Source organism: Fulmarus glacialis, unplaced genomic scaffold (genome assembly GCF_000690835.1).
Source record: "Fulmarus glacialis isolate BGI_N327 unplaced genomic scaffold, ASM69083v1 scaffold32812, whole genome shotgun sequence".
In the NCBI taxonomy this organism is placed as follows: domain Eukaryota; kingdom Metazoa; phylum Chordata; class Aves; order Procellariiformes; family Procellariidae; genus Fulmarus; species Fulmarus glacialis.
The window spans coordinates 19,546-39,935 of NW_009199015.1; the positions used below are offsets into that span (position 1 = coordinate 19,546).

Sequence of the window (20,390 nt, forward strand, 5' to 3'; positions counted from 1 at the left end):
GATTAATAGAAACGACCAGCACGGGATTGGAATTCCTGAATCCTGGGAGGTGCTCTCCTTGTTTTTAAGTGACATTTCAGTGAGATTGCACTTAGCAGACCACTAAGAAGTTGTCACGCTCCAACTACTTCTTCTTTTTTTGTGCAGTTCTGTTTCAAAGCGTGGTAGGAATAGCACAAGAAGGGCTAGAGGAGATGACTGTGCTGCTAATGCTCTTCAGAGCAGCGTCCTCTCCTCAAGATCACGTCATCTAGTCCAATATCCCCAGTTCTTCCTTTCCCTTTCTCCCCTTTGAAAATAACCTGGGAAGAGAAATAGAACGATTTGAGTGCAAAAATAAAGTAAAATGAAAGAAGCTTTCGGTGAGAGAGGTCTCAACAGTAAGAAAGCAAGAGCATAAGCAAGCTCAGGCAATCGTAACTCACTCCCAAAAGCCTATTTATTCGGTTCAGAATTATGGCTGGGTTTTCTATTTCTGATTCTCTCCCTTCTTCACTTTGGCCAGATCTTTGTGAAGAACCACCAGTTCAGGACAGAGTTGCTCCACTTGCACCATCCACTGAGGTGAGATGAACTCCCACGTAAAAGAATCTCAGGTGCTTTCTACGTATCATCTCTGTATTGTTTTCATTGTCCCTCATGGCAAACACACAAAACTGTCTGTATTCTGAGAAATGTTGTGTAATAGAGGAGCTTTCCATTGCTATTTTTATTTAACAAATTCTGGCTCCTGGTAATCTACAGAAGCACTGGCTGCTTGGAAAATGGCAGCAGAACTTGGGCATGGATTTAAGTAGATCATTAGCAGTCCAGATTTAGCCTGAGTAGGAGAAATTCAACAAATACAAAGCTTGACTAGAAGGACTGGAGCATAAATCAGAGATGATATACAGAATGGCCAGCTGGCTTTAAGAAACACTTCCTGTAAATCAGTATTGCTCACCTGCGCTACTGCTGTGGATTCAGAAGCCTGAACTGTTTAATACAGTCAGTGTTTTTGACCGTGGCTTAAAAATTATTCAAAGCCTACAGCAAAGCTTTGTAAGAGTCTGCTGTTATCATTGAGCTGGAAAGAGTTAACACACATTCATAGATCAGAAACTTAGCTGTGTAGTTAAAAATAATTTGGATGCCTGCTCATAAGGAGTAGGAGAAGAGGAAGTCAGAGAAACTCTGTTGAATATACTGAATTTTTTTTTTAGAAATAAAAGAATTTAGAAATTATTTTTTATTCAACTCTGTTGAATAAATGAATTTTTTTTTTTAGAAATGAGTGATTTTGGGTGTGCTTTAGAAATAATCTACACAGAGCTAGTTCATTAGAAAGTGTGATGAAGGATTCTGGTCTCCGTTCATATTCTCCTCAAGTTTCCAGTAGGCCCCCCTAAAATCACTAGTGTTTAGTTGCTTTTGGTTTTTAATTAGTCAGAAAATAAAGCTTCCATATTTCTTCCTGATTTCTCTGTGGCAGAGGCCTTCCCTGCTTACCTAGAGTTTTCTCTCATTCCCTGATCCTTGGAATAAATGTCAGAGTGGTTCCGGTCAGCAGCCCAGGCTCCCCATGCTGGCAGGAAAAGATCCCAAACTTGAACTTACTGTTCCGAAAGGTGCCGTGAGGCAGCTCTGGTCTGTGGACCCGCGATCGGTTACGGTTGGCAAGCCACGCTAACAGCTACTGCTGAGGTGGTCAAGAGAGGCAGGGGACGGTGCAAAGGGGGACTGCTGGTCTCGTTTGCCATCTCTAAAACTCACTTGCTTTTCTGCCAGACAATATGTTAGTAATACACACTTATTTAATGAACTGCTCTATAAGGTGAGACAGGCCTGAGGATTGCGAGAAGTGTTAAACTTGGCAGAAAAGGGTAAGAATGGACAAATATATTGTTCACCTACTATAAAATTCCACATTCTCAGTCTGATATTCATTTACAGCTAACAGAAGGTCAGGCGTCTTTGTTACTTTTGCTGAGGTAAAGTTTTCAGAAAATTAACTGCAGTAATTACAGCCTTAATATTAACTTTAGAACCATACACCCTGTGTGTGTTGTAGCCTGCTCCCACCATGAACGTTATGATGTATGAGCTTTTTTTAGACCACCTGATGTAAGTCAGAGCAAAACAGGCCCTGAAGCACCCAAGCCCCTTCTTCAGATCTGAAGAAGCTTCAAAGCTACGCAGAGGTTGAAGAAAAATGCTCAGCTTTTGATTTATCGGTTTATCACCCAATGTTTCTAAGATTTCCAGGTATTAAAAGATTCTCCATGGCACTTCAGACAGCTTCTTTCGATTGCGCTAAACCATTTTGTGTTATGGGCATAGTTAGGTCACCATTTACCTCCTTGTGCAGATCAGCTGCAGGTATGCTGAAGCGCATAAAACAGTGTGAGATGGCACACGTAACCTTCCTGCATTATCAAAAATGACTTATTTTCAATATCTTTGCCCTGGTTTAGCCAGTTTTTAATCCATAGGGGATGGTTCTTGCTATTTCATGGCACTGTATTATTTAAAGCATTGTTCATGAGGAATCTTGATACAGGCTTTTTGGAAATCCATGTACAGTATGCCATTGTTCATTAGACTGCTCTTTCTACATGGCGATTCTCTGAAAATAGGCTCTATGAGGTAGCTCCGTACAGGCTATTTTGTAGCTTCCTATGTGTCTACTGCTGTAGGTGGGGTTTTTTTTTAAAAAACTGATGTGACAAAATGCACAGTGACTCTCTTATCCTTAATATGATTCCATTGGCAGGGATCAAAGAAGTAAAACACAGGCTGAAATTGGACCCAGAAGACAAACAGTCCAGTGCAACACCAAGTGTCTTCAGCTTCTCATGCAAAAAACCAGAAGGCAGCACGTGCATCGGTACTTACACTCTTGATGCCTAGTCCTCGTAAAGTTATGTGTGTCTGTCTCCAGCCATGGCCACCATTTCTTCCCCAGACGGCTGGTCCGTGAGCACCATTTTTCCTTACAAAGACCTGGAGGGCACCAGCATGCAGTCCAGGCACCTTATGCCTAAATGACAGGCACAAGTCACCGGCCTGAGCCATGTGACCCAAGGGCAGAATGAGATGGGCTACTCTTCCTTCTTTGCCTTTGGGGTCAGAGATGGTGAGATACTGTCCCCCTGCAGAAGAAAAAGCACTTTGTAGAATTTAAAAAAATACAGCCCTATGTTGCAGGACCAAATGCACAAGAGTCATTAAAAAATCAAAAGGTAAAAAAGGGCTCCACAAGGTCCAGTGAGGTGTATAAAATAAGGTGTATAGTTGCTGGAACGTGAACCAGAATGATGCATCTGCCTCCTGCAGGGTAAGATTTACAGTGCTGGTCTTCTGTTTACATTAGTACCAGGTTAGGTCTTGCCCACCTAATTTCTATTTTTACAAAGGAAATATCATCTCTTTTGAAAATGAAAATTTCATGTATTCCTTCATTTCTGACAACCCCTTGGTGACTGCGTGATTTTAAACCCACGCTGACATTAAAGCTACTGTGTACATTTATGCATCTTGTAAGCTGCAGATTTTTGCTATTGGATAGATGATTAAGAAGGCCAACATAAACGTTATCATGTGATTGAGCTACGGTTCTGTCCCTTTCCTTTTGTTTGGGAACTGTGTTAACAGGTTAAGTCTCAAAGTGTATCCATTTGCAAACACAGATAGCCTTTTTATTTAACCATAATTTAAACTCTTAATCTGAGTTAGATACAGAAAGCTAGAAACAGTAATGATTTCCAAATGCTGTTAACTTGATACACTCCCTGAAGCCTTCTCTAACAGTAGTAAGTTGTCAGTGAACATACATACTTAATTCAAAACCCTATTATTATCTCTGATCATGTATGAAGTAAAAGTGCCTTCATAAAAACACCTAGAACATGAAAAGTAGAGGATCTCAGGTATGGCAACATCCATTAAACCTTAAAAAAAAAAAAAAAAAAAGGCATATACTTCCATCAGTCCCACATATCCTTTCACTTAGGCACTCAAAACTACAATAAATGAGACTTCACATCTTGGAGAAAAGCCACACCTGTATTTTTTCTTTGTACTTTTCATTAAAACTTTTGCAGGGTAGATGATAACTTTAAAATTTGAAATTACCAAAGGGAGGATTATTCACTTTTAAAAAATAATTTTTTTTTTTTTAAATTCTTATCTTATTCTGAATCTAAGAAATTTTTTTTTAATGAGATCACATTTTAAAATCTTTTTTTAATCAAAAAAACCCAAGTTTAATGAACTTAAGGTAAAGGTGGCATTTAGGCTCCTTAGTTGAAACTGATGATGTAGAAATCAGGGGTTTGTAATATTGTTGACATACACAGTCTTTACTTAATTATAGAAGAATATTTTTCATTTAAATTGTCACCCTGCTACTACTCAACCAGAGCTTTATTTTTTGAAAGCTTCTTTTTGAAAGCCACAATGATTTCCCTCAAAAGCTGTGAGATTTAATGACAATGTACCAGGGCTTGTCACACATTTAAAAGGAAAGCCAGCCTCGTCTCCAATTCACTACTTCTACATAGGTGCTTAAGTTCTTTGGTCTCAGTAGGATTTAACAAAGCAAAGTATTATGCTGCCTGGGGCCCCCGATCTGCATTTGCGGGATCCATTTGTCCAAGAATCTCTTTTTGGTTTTTTTGTGGGGGTTTTTTTGTTTTTTTTTTTTAATGCATTGTTTTTGCATCAAGGTCACTAACTGCTAAAATAAGCATAATAGAGTTTAAATAACTGCACCTGTTTGTTGTAGATACAATTGTATCACTGTAAAAGTACTGACTTGACTCATTACCTGCATCTGTTTCAGATAGTTACAGTGACTGAATCCAATCAATAGGAAACAGATTTACGTAAGCACAAAGCCAACGTATCTGTAGGCAAGCCCCTGCAGGAAAAGGTCCCCTCAAATCAGCATTTTCTGCATGTAAGATAAGCTTATAAGCCTTCAGTATGGCACCTTTCAAAATGCAGATTCTGATAAACCAAAAAATAGCAAACTTTGAAAGGTGAAAGCAAACACTCAGGAACAAGCTGTGAAAATAAATCCTTGCAACAAGGTATTCCAGACAGGAGGGAGTGGGTGGGTGACTTCAAGGGACTAGTTTTAACAGGTTATGTCAACAGCAGCAGAACATACACAGGAAACAAAAAGCTGAGATTGTCCCTGACTGGGAAGCAATGCAGGAGAAAAAAAAACTCTAACAAAAAAAGCCAGTTCTGGAGCTTAATATGTATTAACAACAATTTTTGAGTACAGATAATGAATATGCCTTAAGTGACTGACTTTCTCAGAAACGAAGCGGTTTTAAATCCACCGTTTCAAAAAGATGTTGGAATTATGTGTGATCTTCTTTAAAATGCCAGTCTGCAAGCAAGGGACAGCTCCCTGTTTTCTCACCGGCAGGAGGAAGGAGCTCTGATGTCCGAGTCATTCATGAGACTTTTTAAGTGTCGTAAGGAGCATACAAAATACTAGAGCATGCCTGTGCGTGGGGAGGGGGCCTGCCCCGTAAGTGAAGACAGCACTTCCCCGTAGCCAGCTAAACAGCCTGAAGAAGGTGCCAGGTCACCCGCTGCGGTGGCAAAGGACCGTCTCATCAGTGGCAATGTAAGGACAGACACCTATGATGAGGTGGTGCGTAAGGAAAATGGCTCTCAGTGCCCTCACCCTCCCTCAGCTTAACCTATAACATTTTACCGCCTGAAAGCACGTTTCCTTCCGACGTCTGCCATCCCCTCAAATAATGTAAGCATTGTGCACTTCAAAGGCTGCTCTTCTGGGTATGAAGTAATCCCGTCATTACGGGGAGCCAGAGATGTGTGTCTAATCCCCGGCGCTGTGGGGCGAGCACTGCTGGGGGAAGGGTACGCAGGCAAGGACAGGCAACCTCTCGCTGCCATAGAGTAAAATCAACGGGGGACAAAATACAACAAACTTCCAGCAGTGTAGATGTGCAGTTCTGCTGGGACTTCACCGGCAGAGGTGCGTGAGTGGAAGGGGTTCCTGCTTTGGCTGACCACCAGTGCCCATGCCAGTCTTCTCCTATCCTGCAAGTGGCTAGTACGCACTCCCATGTAGTATTCATTGCAAGGTCATCTTTTACCATCCCAAACACACCCATTTTCAGAAGTCTCTGCAGATAAGCACCTCACTTGTCTTCCTTCCATTTACTTAACAGTTTTCCTATATACGGGTGGTTGTAACTTAGAGTAGAATTCAACAAAATCAAACTGAGAGGTTGAACTAAAATATTATATTTGGCAGCAGAACAAAGACTATTTCCAGCACTTTCTATAATTTTGCTAGTAATACAGAAATAATTATGTTTGCATGGTGGTTTGAAAAATAAGCTTTGTTTCACCATAAATAAAAGTTGTTCTCTAGTCCACATTTTTTTTCTTTCTGATTCTTTTAAGACAGACAATCTTTTACTGAATACATTTACTACTCCTTCAGAGATATTCCTTTCTAAAGATACCAGCTATGATAAAAGTGCAAATTCTCAATTGCTCTTTCACATTGGGAATCCTCCATTTTGATTTTTATACACAGAAGAGGTGTGACTGACATATCCCGGAATTAAAGGGAACAGAAGCTGTGTAAATTCATCATAATGTGAGAACTGTCATCAGCCTCAAGCCTGGGTGGATCTTCAACTACAGGATGTGATCATCCACAGGTATCTTACCTGATGCATCTCTCACTGGTTCCCAGTGCAAGTCATCATCTTTGTCCTTGATCCATCCGCACAGTCCACTATCAAAATTACAGCTGTGTACCAGCACACCTAGGCAGAACAGAGCAGAAGGTCAAACAAAAAAAAAAAGTCATTTAGATTGTTTTGGTTGGGGAACTGCAGCAATTTCCCTTGTGGCTGACACTAGCAAGTAAATACGAAAATTAAATGCAGCGGAAGGAGCACTAGAATCTACAAAAATACTAAAACAATAAAAAGGATGCTGGTGTTATTATTAACAATTCACACTATTTTTGTGCTAAATCTGTTAGGAAATAAAACTATAAAGGTTTACTTAGGAGGTGGTTTTTCTTCTTTTTATGAAGCGTAGTTTAAACAAGGGGCATACGATGTAGGAGTCCTGTAAAAATGTACAAAACCCCAAGAAATCCCAAAAAATCCTAAACCGTAGGGCCCGAATAGGAGACGTGATCTTTACCTGGGTCATCGTTTGCTTCAAATTCATCGGCAGTAATCCCTCTCTCAATTTCAAGTATTTCAAACAGATTATTGCTCACTCCAGGCTGGCGTGGAACTGTAAGAAAAGTAGTTTTTCAGCAATGAATGAGATAAAGGTAGTTAGTGACCTACTTCCTTATCTTTAATAAAAAACAGCAGAGCAGCTCTGGGCATTGTGCTTTTCTTGGAGAATTCAATATATTTAATTATATTTGACACGAAGATTCACAAACTTTATGCCTATGTGATTTATGATTTATGTTGTAACATTTATCCGAGCACTGTAAAAGGTGATTCCAAATCTGCTAAAGGCTCTTCAAATGAAAGCTCCTTTTTAACCAGGAAAAAGAAAAAGAAGAAAAGCTTTAACCTTGAAGCACACTATTCCCCTCCAAATGCACTTTTTTAAAGATAGTAGTTTCTCAATAAAATAAAGCCACATTAAAGCCCTTGCTCAAACTTTCCGATCCACTCACCTTCCGCAGATGTTTATAGGAGAATCTCAACAGGAGGCAGCGGTACTTGGAAGAGGCCCCACACGCACCTAACCTTTGAAACACAGCGGAAGGTATATCCATCTATCTGCAAAGGATTAGAGCTCTCTAAACAATTACCAGGATTGCACTGAGAGTTAAGAAGGAGGAGCTCTAGTGGAAGCTGGAATTCAACTGTAATTATACTTTTTGCTTTCCAGCAAAGTCTGCCCTTCAGCTGCTGTTCTCAGCTGCAAGGAGAAGGAACACTCTCAGGGATTAACGGGCCCAGAGGTTATTAGACATTCAGCAGCCAGGACAACATGGGATTTGGGAGGTCTTCATGGGAACGATGCCTGCCAAAGTCAGGTAGCTACAAAGACTTCCACTTAGCTCTGAAGATGCTGTGCCAGTCTGTGTAAGTCTCCAGAAATAACACACCAATGTCATGCCTGATGGACAGCTGTTAACTAGAGATAAACAGACTGCACTGGATAGAGCTGTCTTGGAAATTCCTCTTTTAGAGGCAGGTCTAGCGCATAATTAATAACCGTAGTAATGTGTTTCTGAAATGTCCTTAGATGTTATAGACGCCTCTGACACCTACAGTATTTGTAAGGGCTTTATCTCTTAAAAACTTGACACGTTTTCCATTTGCAGTGCCAAAATAGGTATCTTAATGTCTCTATAGGCTTCTTAGGCAAGTGAGAACAAGAATTGAGATGATTTACAATTCTAAACTGAAATAAAGGACTGTTGTTTTCAGGAAATCAAATCAAAGCTAAGAAGGAACTTCTTTTGCACTAGGACAACATGTAAATAGCACTGCTGCAAGAGCTCCTCTAAAGCCAGAAGACAGGGGAAAACGAAAAATAAGAATGAAGGAGTTTCCTTCATTCAATTCCTTTTGGGAATTAGAACAAAATAAGCAGCCTGATAAAAGGTTGACCAAATACTAATGTATTTTAAAAGTAATATTACAGGCTACAGATCTTAGATGGAAATTTTGTGTAATAAAAATAAATAAATAAAAAGCTTGAAGTCTGTAGGAAACTGGTTAACTCCTTAATATTATAGTCATTTTTGGAATCATTGTGTCTCCTTTTTTTTTTTTCTTTTTTTTTTTTTTTTTAAATCCTTTGTAGATATTGGATTATGTCTATTTGCAGTCTCGGATATTAATGCTCAAACAGCCTCAAGGACTTTAGGTTGATGCGGGTAGTAAAGGCCTGTTAATTTTTAAGGATACATTGTTTGTAATATTATTTATGCTGCTTTGTTTAATCTGGTTTTTTTGCTTACATGATTAGAATTTTGAGATTGAGAAAGAAACCTTACAAATGTCCACAGTCCACACCACCTAGGCCAATAATCACCCTGCAGTACATTTATGCACAAATACTATATTCAATTATATAAAGAAAAAAAATCAGTTTACCTCAGGCAGCAAAAAATCGAAACAGGAATGCTCTAAAACCATCGTACACCCTTAATCCCTCCCAGCAGGATACCGCTGTCTTTCCTAAGAGCTCTATCTAGCATGTAGGCGGGACAGCTGAACAAACACATCGCACAGCTACAGTCACACCTGCACAGAGGTGCTTACGGCGGTATAAGCTGTTCTGATGCGTAACAGCATACACACTCTTACACTGCTCTAACTGCATTACAGTCATGGACAACCACGAGCAATAGCTTATGGAGCAGATATGTGTGTGAACTGTTTATGTGCGCCTATATCACCGCCACTGTGGTACACACGGCAGCTATCGGCATCGTTTAAAATCAGCTGCAGTGGGTTTGCTCAGCGATGTTAAAACTGGTAATTCAATTTCTTGGGCTTACTGTGGCCAGCCACCTGGGACAGCAAATCTTGCAGGAGTATTTACTTACAAAGTCTGTTAAACTAACAGCATCCTGTAAGTTACTTACTGTCATTTCTGGCAGGACAGTGCTCTGACTGCAATTTCGCCTTAGATAAGCCCTCACAGTGGAGCTTCACCTCACATTACAACCACACTGCAGGCTGCTGCTCCCCAGGGGACGCAGCAGTCCCCACGCATGATACACATCTATGCTGCACCCCCAAGGATTATCACCTTGCCTTTCCTCTTCTTGGAACGCGCTAAGGAAAAAAGACGCTGTTTATTTCTTACGCTATGAAGAACAAGTCGACAATTTGCTTCAAAACTGCTGAGCGCAGCTTACATATATACTGTAGCTGCTAGTCTGGAATGGACACACAGCCTCTTCCTGAAGTGTCTTTACACCTCCCATATCCACACGGCACAGCGGTGGAAAAAGGCCAGCCCATGGGAGCAGATGGAAAAGCAAGCTGCCCTCTCCCTGAGCTGCAGGAGACTCCAGCCTGCGAGGAAGCTCACAGTGCCATCACCCTTGGGCCCCATGCACCCACCAGCGATGGGATGCCCACATCCTCTTCTCATCTAGGTTAACATTGAACTTAACACTCTGCACCTCCATATCTTCCTGTTCTTCCCCTGCGCCTTAAATTAAGTTTTTCTTAGGGACCAAAGGCTCAGACCACAGACTCGCAGACAGGTAGTTATAGGGCTCTGAATGAACCCCATGGCAGAGAGCATTGAGGAAACCCACTGCCGTGCTCTAGGATTTGTAGGATACCTAGGGGCCACAGTCTCAAGGTATGTGCTTGTCCTGTGGACCCCCTTCCTAGTCCCCAATAGCTCTTGTTTATGGAAAATACCGCAGGAAATATTAGGAATTTATTTCCAAACTACTTCAGTTTACTTACTAAAATACCATTTTTAATGAATGGTTATTTTATACAAATCTGAGTTACATCTGTGCACACACATACAAGCATTCTCCAAGTTAAAGTTGATACATTTGCCTATATAAAGCTCTACAATAAAATATTAATTCAAAACTTTCCTCTAAGTCCTCTCTAACCACTGTTATTATGAACTTCTAGAAGAACGTGTTGCAGAGCTTTAAACCAGTCACTTCAGTGCTCAGACCTAATTAGAGGAATGTGCACTCGATATGAAACAAGAGATGCAGGACTCTAAATATGATCCATGTGTACACTTCTTTTTGCTACGACGACTAATATGTTGAGTGGCGATCGTGGGAGAAAGTATTTGGCACAATTATTTTCTGCAAGCTTTCCAAGCCCTTTCTGTGTACTTTATATAGCGTATCAGTGTGCTTTTCACTTAACTTCAATGGTTTGATAAAGCTTGTTAAATATAAACTTGGCTTCTTTTTCTTGGAGAATTTTATAAGCTCCGAGTGAGCCAATACATCGACAGTACCATATTCTCGAAGTTCACGAGCTAAGTTCTTCATGGATGCATGAATGTTGGGGGGAACATTTAATAACTGCATAAGACTGAATTCTTTTCAGCTTTTTAATCCTTTGGGAAAACAGTAGGACTTTTTTTCATTTACTTGCTAATTGCTGAGTTTGGGAGTGTAAGAGATGGTGTGTACATATGTCAAGCTATTTGTAATTACAGAATAATCACTGTTTTGGTGTTACAAAATGAAAACCAAACATGGAGTGCAGCTTCATGTTATTAGTAATTGTTATTACGATTAATAATGCAGTGTTCTGCCTTACAACAAACACTGTGTTCTTACGCAATTCCATTCCACACACAATAATCATGACCAAGCTTCCCATTTGTTAAAACAAACAACAACAAAAAAGGACAAAGATTTTTTTGACTGAATAGTTACAATTGAAAGCTGTTAAATTCCACTTCCAAAAAAAACCCCACAAGTGATGAGATCTCACGCAGAACTAGTAGAAAATAGCTAAAAGGAAGGGTAGTCCAGAGGTCAGTCAGACTTTGTAAACGAGAATACGTCCTGTTTTCCTCCAGGGAAGACTTTGATATATGCTGGGCTGAAAAGAAAGGGCAACAGAGAGGTGCACTTCACTCTTTTATCTGGAGCCACAGAGCCAAGGATATGTTGCCTAAAACTCCGCAAATTCAAATTCTGCAATGAGAATTATTTCAGGAAGGGCTTTCATGGCCTGTCCCACCCTCTACAGTACCATTTGCATAACAGGGGAGAGATGGTGCTAGCGTGCGACCACTCCGAAGTCCAGTCTTGCATTTCTCAGGCAGTTACAAGGCTCATTAACTTTGACCTAAATCAAACATCTTATTACGTATCTTCCCAGAAGATTTTCTGAAAAGTAACCTGCCTGCTTTTCTATGAGCAGCTATTCAAGAGGTGCACAGTGACAACTGAGTTTCAGGGAAACACAGCTAACATAAGTAATCTACAGAAGCTTGCATATCAGACCTGGGGATAAAACTAGCTGGAAGACTGATGGAGGGTATGATTTGTAAGACACCTATATCTTATGATTTAGCTCCAGAGTACAAACAGGAACAAAGTGCCTATATTAAATGCTTAAATATTAAGACAAACACATTTTAATAGGTGCCAGAACAGTGAAGACAAATGAAATGCTATTGTAAAGTGATGCTACTCTAATGATATCGAAGAATAACAAAAAACACATTCTTTGCTTTTAGCATTTCCCTTTTTTCAGCAGCTTCAAGGGTCACATAACTGCATTTACTGCACTAAGGACTTTTTAGTCATTGAAAGGGGGAGCAGAAAGAACCATGTTTTAATCCAATCTTTAAATTTTTTTAATAGCTGTTATGAGAAAAGTCTCCCAATTCCAATCTTTTCAGCTCCACTAAGGGCTAAGAAGGAAAATTGCTGAACTATCTTTTAATACAGGTAAGTGTTTTTGTTCTGGTTCTGCTGATATCTAGTATTATGCTTTGTCTTTAAGTTTATGCTTTTAATGCTTATCACCCATATCGCAATGGTATCAGAAATTCATAGTCTTATTGAGAAGTACGTTCTATTTGTTAGACTTTCTCCATCTGAGTAACCAGAAAAGATTCTTCTGTACTTCACTGTAGTTTGTATCAGTTCTGAAATAGTTAAATATTAAGCCATCGCTGCATTCCTCTCTCATTGCCATTCCCCCCATATCCATATCAGGAGAAGATTATCCTTGGTGCCAGATTCCACTGTCTGCATCCGACTAAGTGGTTCAAAGGCCAAGTGTAGGAATTCCATTTTAAAAAATACTCATTTTTTTGTTCTCTGAAAAAGCAGCTCCCCAAAGTCACTGCAGGCATTTTTAGAAAAGGGGTAAAGCAGCTGAAGAAGCGCAACAACCCAATACCTTTCAAAAATTGCAAAGGTATTTAAACAACATTATCAGCATCATTATCGTTTGTGCTCTGTCACCACTGAACAGACCAATTTCAGCAGTCCTCAGCTGATTTCAAGCTAAGCGGCACATTCAAGAGTGTTCTGAAGTGAAAGCTGAGGACAAGTTTACTCAGTGTGTGGGACGGTGTTGTGGTTTAACCTGGCAAGCAGCCAAATACCACGCAGCCGCTCACTCACTCCCCCCACCCCCCAGTGGGACGGGGAGAGAATCGGAAGGGTGAGAGTGAGAAAAACTCATGAGTTGAGATAAAGACAGTTTAATAAAACAGAAAAGGGAGAAAAATAATGATAATGATAAAATATACAAAGTGATGCACAATGCAATTGCTGACCACCCGTGCTGACCGATAACCAGGTAGCGATCGGTACTTCCTGGATCACGCCTACCATTCATACACTGAGCATGACGTCACATGGTATGGAATACCCCATTAGCCAGCTGGGCTGGCTGTCCTGATTATGTTCCCTCCCATCTTGTGTACCTAGCTCAGTCAGTAGGCATGGGAGCTGTCCTTGGACTAGGAGGGTACTTAGCAACAACTGAAAACATCGGTGTGTTATCAACATTCTCCTCATACTAAATCCAAAACACAGCACTTGCAAGAAATTTAACCCTATCCCAGCCGAAACCAGGACAGACGGCAGGTCAAATAACAGCAAAGGGAGAAAATAGGGAGCAACGAGTCACCAAGGGTAAGCTCAGGAAAAGGTTAAATAATCAAAAATAAAATCTGAGAGATGCTTGCAGAAAACAAGCACACTTGCCCAGGCATGTTTCCTCTCCTGATCTGGACCAATCCTAGACCACCAGTGTGTTTGCATGGCTTGGTCTAGTGCACTAAGACACCTATCAGTAGAGCGTACCAATTACGCCTTTGCCATAGACTGCCAAACAGAAGTACCACCTATTCAGACGGGTAAGCAAAGCAGCATTTACTGTCATGATGCTTTGTCAAAGTCTGGCTAAGGCTTCAGAGCCTGAGGGGGAAAAAAAGGAAGGAAAAAGTGCATCCATGCATCACAAGATAACCTAGTTTAAAAACACAACTTTAAATATTGAGGTCTTCAGCAAATGCTAAGGGCTGGAAGATCAGAATTGCCAGCTGGTTGCTGGCTGCAGTGCTCTCTGTGCTGGATTTTGCCCATCCTTAGTGATAAAACACTACCTTTTATGACTCTCTGGATACAACAGCCCTTGGCGACACACGAGGAAGCAGCCATCTAAGAAGACACCACAACTCTTCTGAAGAATTTACAAAACTGAAGTTAAGTCCTACTTCATGATCTGAGTGGATCTAACATCAATTTCCTCCTCTGTTTTCCAAGACAATGAGTGTTGTAAGATGACTGAATTGCTGCCTGCATTCTCCCGTGGGAAACAAATAAAGAAGGCAAGAGCGAGGCTTTCTCTTCTTTTTTCAGGCAGGCATATGGGTACCACAGCACAAATTCATTTTTGCGTTTCTTTGCTGCCTCAGCTGGAGAAGCAGATGATGTGGGGAATAAACCTGAAGAGGCTCAGTATAAGCCAAACAAAATTAGCTCACATCCACAATCCAGGAATACTGCAAAGATGTCTGATGTAGGTTAGATTAGAACAGCAACAGTTTTAAAGAAGCTGAAGGAATTAACCGAAAAAGCCCCTTCCCTGAGGAAATACAGAGGCAAGTGAAAAATCCACAAATGTTTTTGGAGGTGGGGGGCAGGGTTGGCATATCCACAAGGCAGATAAGGAGCACGTCAGAGGTTAGCTAAATGTTACTAGTTATTTCAGTTGAAAATTCTGTATTGACTAACATCGTGGTTGTTAACATTGTGTTTGGCTGTGAGGAATGCTTTTTGAGAGGCCCTGGCTTATGCTTGGTGGAAGCGCTGCCGTCCTGAGCTGGCGGTGCCTCACACAGAGCAGCTGCTGCCTTACAGAGACAGGCACTGCTCTCCCATGGGCCTGCAGCAGGGGCAGGGCTGGCCTGCAGCACGCCAGCAGGAACCTGAAGCTTAACCCATCCGGCAAATGCCATCTGTAAGCTAACATAAAAGGCATTTGAGCTAAAGCACTTTATCTTGCATTTGCCACTGGCCAAGAGCACACAAACAGCCAGTTCTCCAGCCCAGGAACTCAGCACCTGGCAGTAACGCTCCCGTGTTGCTCACCCCTGGTGTGACGACATTTGGGGATCATTAAGTATCTCTGTATTATCCTCAGAAGTGCAGGTCTCAGAGCAGGCGAGGACAAGCTGAGTCATGCCCTGCACATCCCATTATAGTAATGTATGTTGCCATAACTCTTCTATCTGCTTTTCTAGATGTCCCACATGACGAAATGTAACTTCTTCCCTTCCCCACAAACTCCTACAGTAACAGGATTCAATAGGTAAAGTAACACCTTACTCTACAAGCAATGCTTTCCTTGACAAGGTAGCACATTCTTCTGGAACAGAACTGTTTTGCACCCAACTGTAGTTTTCAAATCCTAAACAAATGCTGTGGTGCACTCACTAAATAAATGCCTCTGGACAGAGAGAAGGTGGAAGGAGACATCAGTGACTACTACCTGGATGATACTTTCAAAGTAGTCATGAAAGACAGACAGAAACAAAAGTGATGATACCAGCTTCGTTACGGATTACGCTACTAGCACTATGCAAATTCCTGCCATCTAGAGCACAGGTGGAGTGTCTGCCTTCAGTAACACCGTCATATCACACACATATGTATATCAAGTATATCTTCAGCAGGGCATAGAAGAAGAAATAACATGGGATTAAAGACACACATCTATTGACTTGATCTGACAAGCTATCTGTCCCTGTATTACCTACTGAAGCCAGAACAGTTGCTGGTGCTTGACCTGCTGATATCCTGTATTGTGCACTGAAGCCTTTGAAGCTATGTATGTATATCACAAACCTCAAAGGGTGGCAGCTGACCCAAATAGTTGATAAACACTTAGCAGAGATCAACTTTTCCTGTGTTTGTTGTATGTACCACAATGTAAGCTTACAGTCAGAAAACAAACTTAAACACTTTTACTTTCCTACTTTCCAAACCCCTGTATCTGAAGCATACGTATTGAAAGCATTAGCTTCAAAATTGAGCCTCTAGGGACAATGCAGAAAGACTAATTGTAAATAATAAGCTTTATACAGATGATTGTTATGACTTCATGAAAATAGCTGAAAACTATCCCTCTGCTTTAGAGTTCCAGAGAACACTTGCAACACGAGACAGCCTGGGAAGCGCAATGCTAGAGTCTAGAATAATTTCTAGAGAATTCTGTATTTTTAACTATTGGTTCCCATTATATTAAGTTTTGGGAGTCTTTACTGTATTTCTTTTTAGAGTTTTACATAAAAATGTTTTTATATTTTAACTGAATATAGATTGTTTAAAAAACAGCCTTGAAAAAGCCAAAAGCTCATTCCTCTGAGTAGTACCAGGATTTATCTTCCCAAATTCTAAGTCAGCTTTTGTCTCCATTTTAAATTTATCAAACTGTCTACAACAGATAAAATGTCAACAGGGAAAACAAACCATTTTTTACAAGGAACAAAATATTTCACTGTGTAATGACCTAAGAGAACACAGCCCAAGAAGTTACCACACAGATGCTAAAGCAACCGGAATAAAACTCCCACGTTGCTTGTACACCTGCTCTGAGACAGCAAACTTTTCCTCCTACTACATTGCTTCAGCAGCTTTCTTGTTGATCAAGCTGAAGTAGAAGGGCTTATCCAGCACACCCTCCCATCTCTAAAATTAGCAGCAGAACTAAAGATGAAATCGGGTGTTGAGTATTTCTTGGCAGATATATGAAACTCTGCATGTGCCAGTAATGTCTTCTGTGGTATGCACTAAAGCTGGCATAGAAATGGTGCTGTAGATTTCAGAGCAGCTCTTAAAATGACCAATGTTCATGCTATGAGAATCTTTACTATCTTCAGCTTTTCATGTATCCATTTTCATAGATGCAGTCCATAAAATTAGCCTCTACGTTATTTTTATGCAATTTTCCCATTGCTTAGTCATTAACATCCAAGACTATTTGAACTCGTACTATAAGGTGACATAACAGAGTCTTTAGGTAATCAGCTATGGTCCCATTTCTTACCATTCTTAAAGCTAAGGAAATATGCTGTCTAAGAGTGACTCTCAACTCCCTGAATTTGAATCCATTAACTATTTATGAGTTATGTTGCATTTCAATGTTTTTCAATAAAATGTCTTTCGTTCTCCAAAACTTTCGTCTGAAAGCGTAATTAGGTTAAGCACTTACACAAGATGATATACTCACAAATAATTTCAGGAAGAAAATCTGAAATTTTTGGTTGAATTGATCCAGAACTTCCTCCCCACATTTTTGTTAGGGCATAAAAACAATTATTTGTGCAGCTTTATCTTATGAACACTTCCAGTTTCATGTCTTTGTTCTCACTGATAAAGTGTTCCAAAAACACCAAACAGTAAAGTGCATGCTATCACCTCACTGCATCTACAATTCTGATAAATGAAAGGATATGTAAAATTACTTACTGAACACATCTCCTCGGGGTTTCTGAGGATCTATCTGGATCCTGTTGTCATCTGTAATTCCTTGGGAAGATGTAGTTTCAGTGGGAACATGTGAAGGCTCTTCAGTTATTATTGGAGTTCTTTGTGGCGGTAGTGTAGGTCTTAACGTTGTAGGTTGAGGTGGTGGTGGAGGCGGAGGCCTCGTCACTGGCTTTGTTACTGGCCTTGTTGTCACCGGCACATACCTAGTGGTTGGCTTTGGTGTCAGTTGAGTTGTTGGCCTGGGTGTAGGATGAGTCGTTGGCCCAGGTGTAAGACTAGTCGTTGGCCCAGGTGTAGGACGAGTCGTTGGCCTGGTCACTGGCCTTTCTGTAACAATAGCAAGTACACATGGTGGTCTGAGAGGCTGCCTTGTGCCTCCAACATCAGGAATGATATTGGTTATATCACTGCCTCCCTTAGGGAGTGTGCTGTTGCCCTTAAATATATGATATGGACCAGGTGGTTCAATCATAACACTAGGAATAACTGCAAAGAGAATCAAAACGGGACCAAAATGGACATCTGAGTCTCTCGCTCCAGAAACCTAACAACATATTTCATTATGACACGGAGAGTCTTTGCTGAAATCATTTGTCTTCTTTTGAATGTTTTCACTAATTAGAAACATACTTTAGCATCAGCACTGCTGAATTATCACATCCCTTTAGATAGTACTTCTCATTACAGCAGTTTAGAGATGATTTAGAATGACTGAAGGCCAAGAGACTTCCATCCCCATCTCCTCCCAAGGGTCAACTCTCTTTCAGAGGTGGTAAAACTTACCCAAAAGCACTGTTAGTAAAAAAGCATGGCAGGAATATGTGTGTTAAGTAGCCCTCTAAACTGGACAAGTTTGTACTCTGGAGCAGAGGCAAGTTTAGTAAGACTCCAATGTTACAACCATTTTGGTCATGGATGGGCAGTTACCTTCGGCTTAAGTTATCTTTCAGACCTCTCCACTTCTAAACTTTTCTCCTTGTCAATAAGCATTAATCATTTTACAGAGATTGAACCTAAGCCAATAGCCTTCATTTAGATCTTTACCTTTGCTAAACACCAGGAAACTAAGTAAATGGCATTTTTTCAGCCTCCACGAAAAGAAGGTGAACTGAGCACCACCTATATCACAGTGACAGTGCCTACAGTAGCATCTCCCCCAATATTTCATAAAGAAAGGACAACAGATTTTAACTTGGTTTCACAAGGGGAGTTTCTGCAGACATGAACTGCAATAACATCTGCTTTGTTATTTATAATTTTCTATTTGTTAATAAGCCTTTTATATCTCACTGGAGATCTTAAAAGCCCCAATAAGAACTCCAGTCACATATTTTGTGTACAAGTGTTTCAAGTGTAACACACAGTTAAAATGAAGAACTACTGTTTGTTAAACAACGAATTGTTTGATGATAGCAAGTAAAAAGGTTTTCTCTCTGGCCACCTGTTTATTACTATTCTTTTGAATACCCTGCGGTTTTTATATTATGGTATATTAAAATATAAAATGCATCTTAGGACTATGTCCCAGTAACACAAGTGACGTGTGTCCACATATAATTGCAAGCACTCAGGTTGTGAAAGATCACCTTAGCCTGATCACATTACCATGACAGCTACAGCCAAAGAAACAAGTCACAATGGTACTGCTCTTTAAAGAGATCAGTGAGTCACCAAAGACCAGAACTCGCGTATGAACACCAGGTCCTTGAAAAGATTCAGCAAATGTCATAAAGCTGCACAGTCCTGAGGGATGTCAAATGTGGGGGAGCTCCAATGGCCTATTCTGTACCAAGGGGTATGACTGCTTCTCCCAAGAGAGAGGTGAGGAAGGAAATTCTGCAACAGGGAATTCTTCCAGAGAAATCCTCCCTCTCAGCTCTGCTCACATCTGGGAAGCCGTGGGGGGTAGATGGGGTGAGCTGCTGTGATGGGCCAGCGGTAGAGCGTGCATAATAACAGGGTGTGAGTAATATGTACCGTTTGACCAGACGTACCCTGCTTACTCAGTTGTTCTCATCCTGAAGCAATCTCTAGAATGAAGCTGTGAATAGGGAGAGGTGAATTTCTTTCTAATTATGAAAATGTCTCAGGGAAAGGTATTTTTACCAAGGCATGCTAAGACTCAGAAAACTCTGACTACATTCCCTGGCCTCTTATTAAGTATTAAAAATAGTTAAGAGAAACTGAGACTGATAGTGCTGTATCTCAAAATTTACAACATGGGACACATTTACTTTCAGAATTCCTTTTTTAAAAGGAGCATTACATACGTATGCAGTTTGTTCCATTGTCTCTGTACCCTTCTTTACACTTGCATTTGTAGGATCCTGGTGTATTGTAACATCGTGAAAAACTACCACACCGATGGTGGCCAAGGGAACATTCATCTATATCTGCAACAGAAAGTTACATTAAAAATCATTTACATCTAAGAAACTTGACTTTCTGCTTATCCCTGCAAAAACACAAACAGTAGTATGGTCATTAGGAAGATATTATTAATTTTGAAGAATGTAATAAAACTGAATTGCCAGTGGGAAAAGAAAGATAGACAGTCACAAATCAATGTGGTGATACAAACATCAGGGTAAAAGGGACTGTTGTGCAACTCTGGTATTGCTCAGCTTATACTTTAGCATCAGCTTCAGTTATGTGCCGTGGGTAGATTGCAGTTGAGATCATGAAGATCACAATTGTAATAACCACTTCTTAACGGTGACATGATAAGAAAAGAAAAACTGAGTGTAGGAATATGCATGTTCTTAATCACACAAGTATTAAGTTGTTTTTTCATAAAATGCTTCCTCTATTATACATCTGTATGGATGTCTCTGCATCAAGTAGAAACTGCTTCAAACATCTTATATGGCATTTCCATGTTTGTTGTGAGTGATGC

At 40.4% G+C, this 20,390-nt stretch overlaps 1 protein-coding gene across 1 annotated transcript in view; it reads right to left on the reverse strand.

The window, feature by feature from the left end:
• Positions 1-206: 206 nt before the first annotated feature.
• NPNT (nephronectin) overlaps positions 207-20,390 on the reverse strand; it is a gene marked incomplete at its 5' end in the record, with an annotated part of 51,641 nt that continues 31,457 nt past the window's right edge. The window contains 7 exons of the mRNA XM_009573102.1: positions 207-302; positions 2,875-3,131; positions 6,705-6,803; positions 7,192-7,287; positions 17,474-17,659; positions 17,771-17,980; positions 19,765-19,887. Coding sequence (XP_009571397.1) covers positions 207-302; positions 2,875-3,131; positions 6,705-6,803; positions 7,192-7,287; positions 17,474-17,659; positions 17,771-17,980; positions 19,765-19,887 — 1,067 coding nt within the window. The remainder of the gene's footprint in view (positions 303-2,874; positions 3,132-6,704; positions 6,804-7,191; positions 7,288-17,473; positions 17,660-17,770; positions 17,981-19,764; positions 19,888-20,390) is intronic.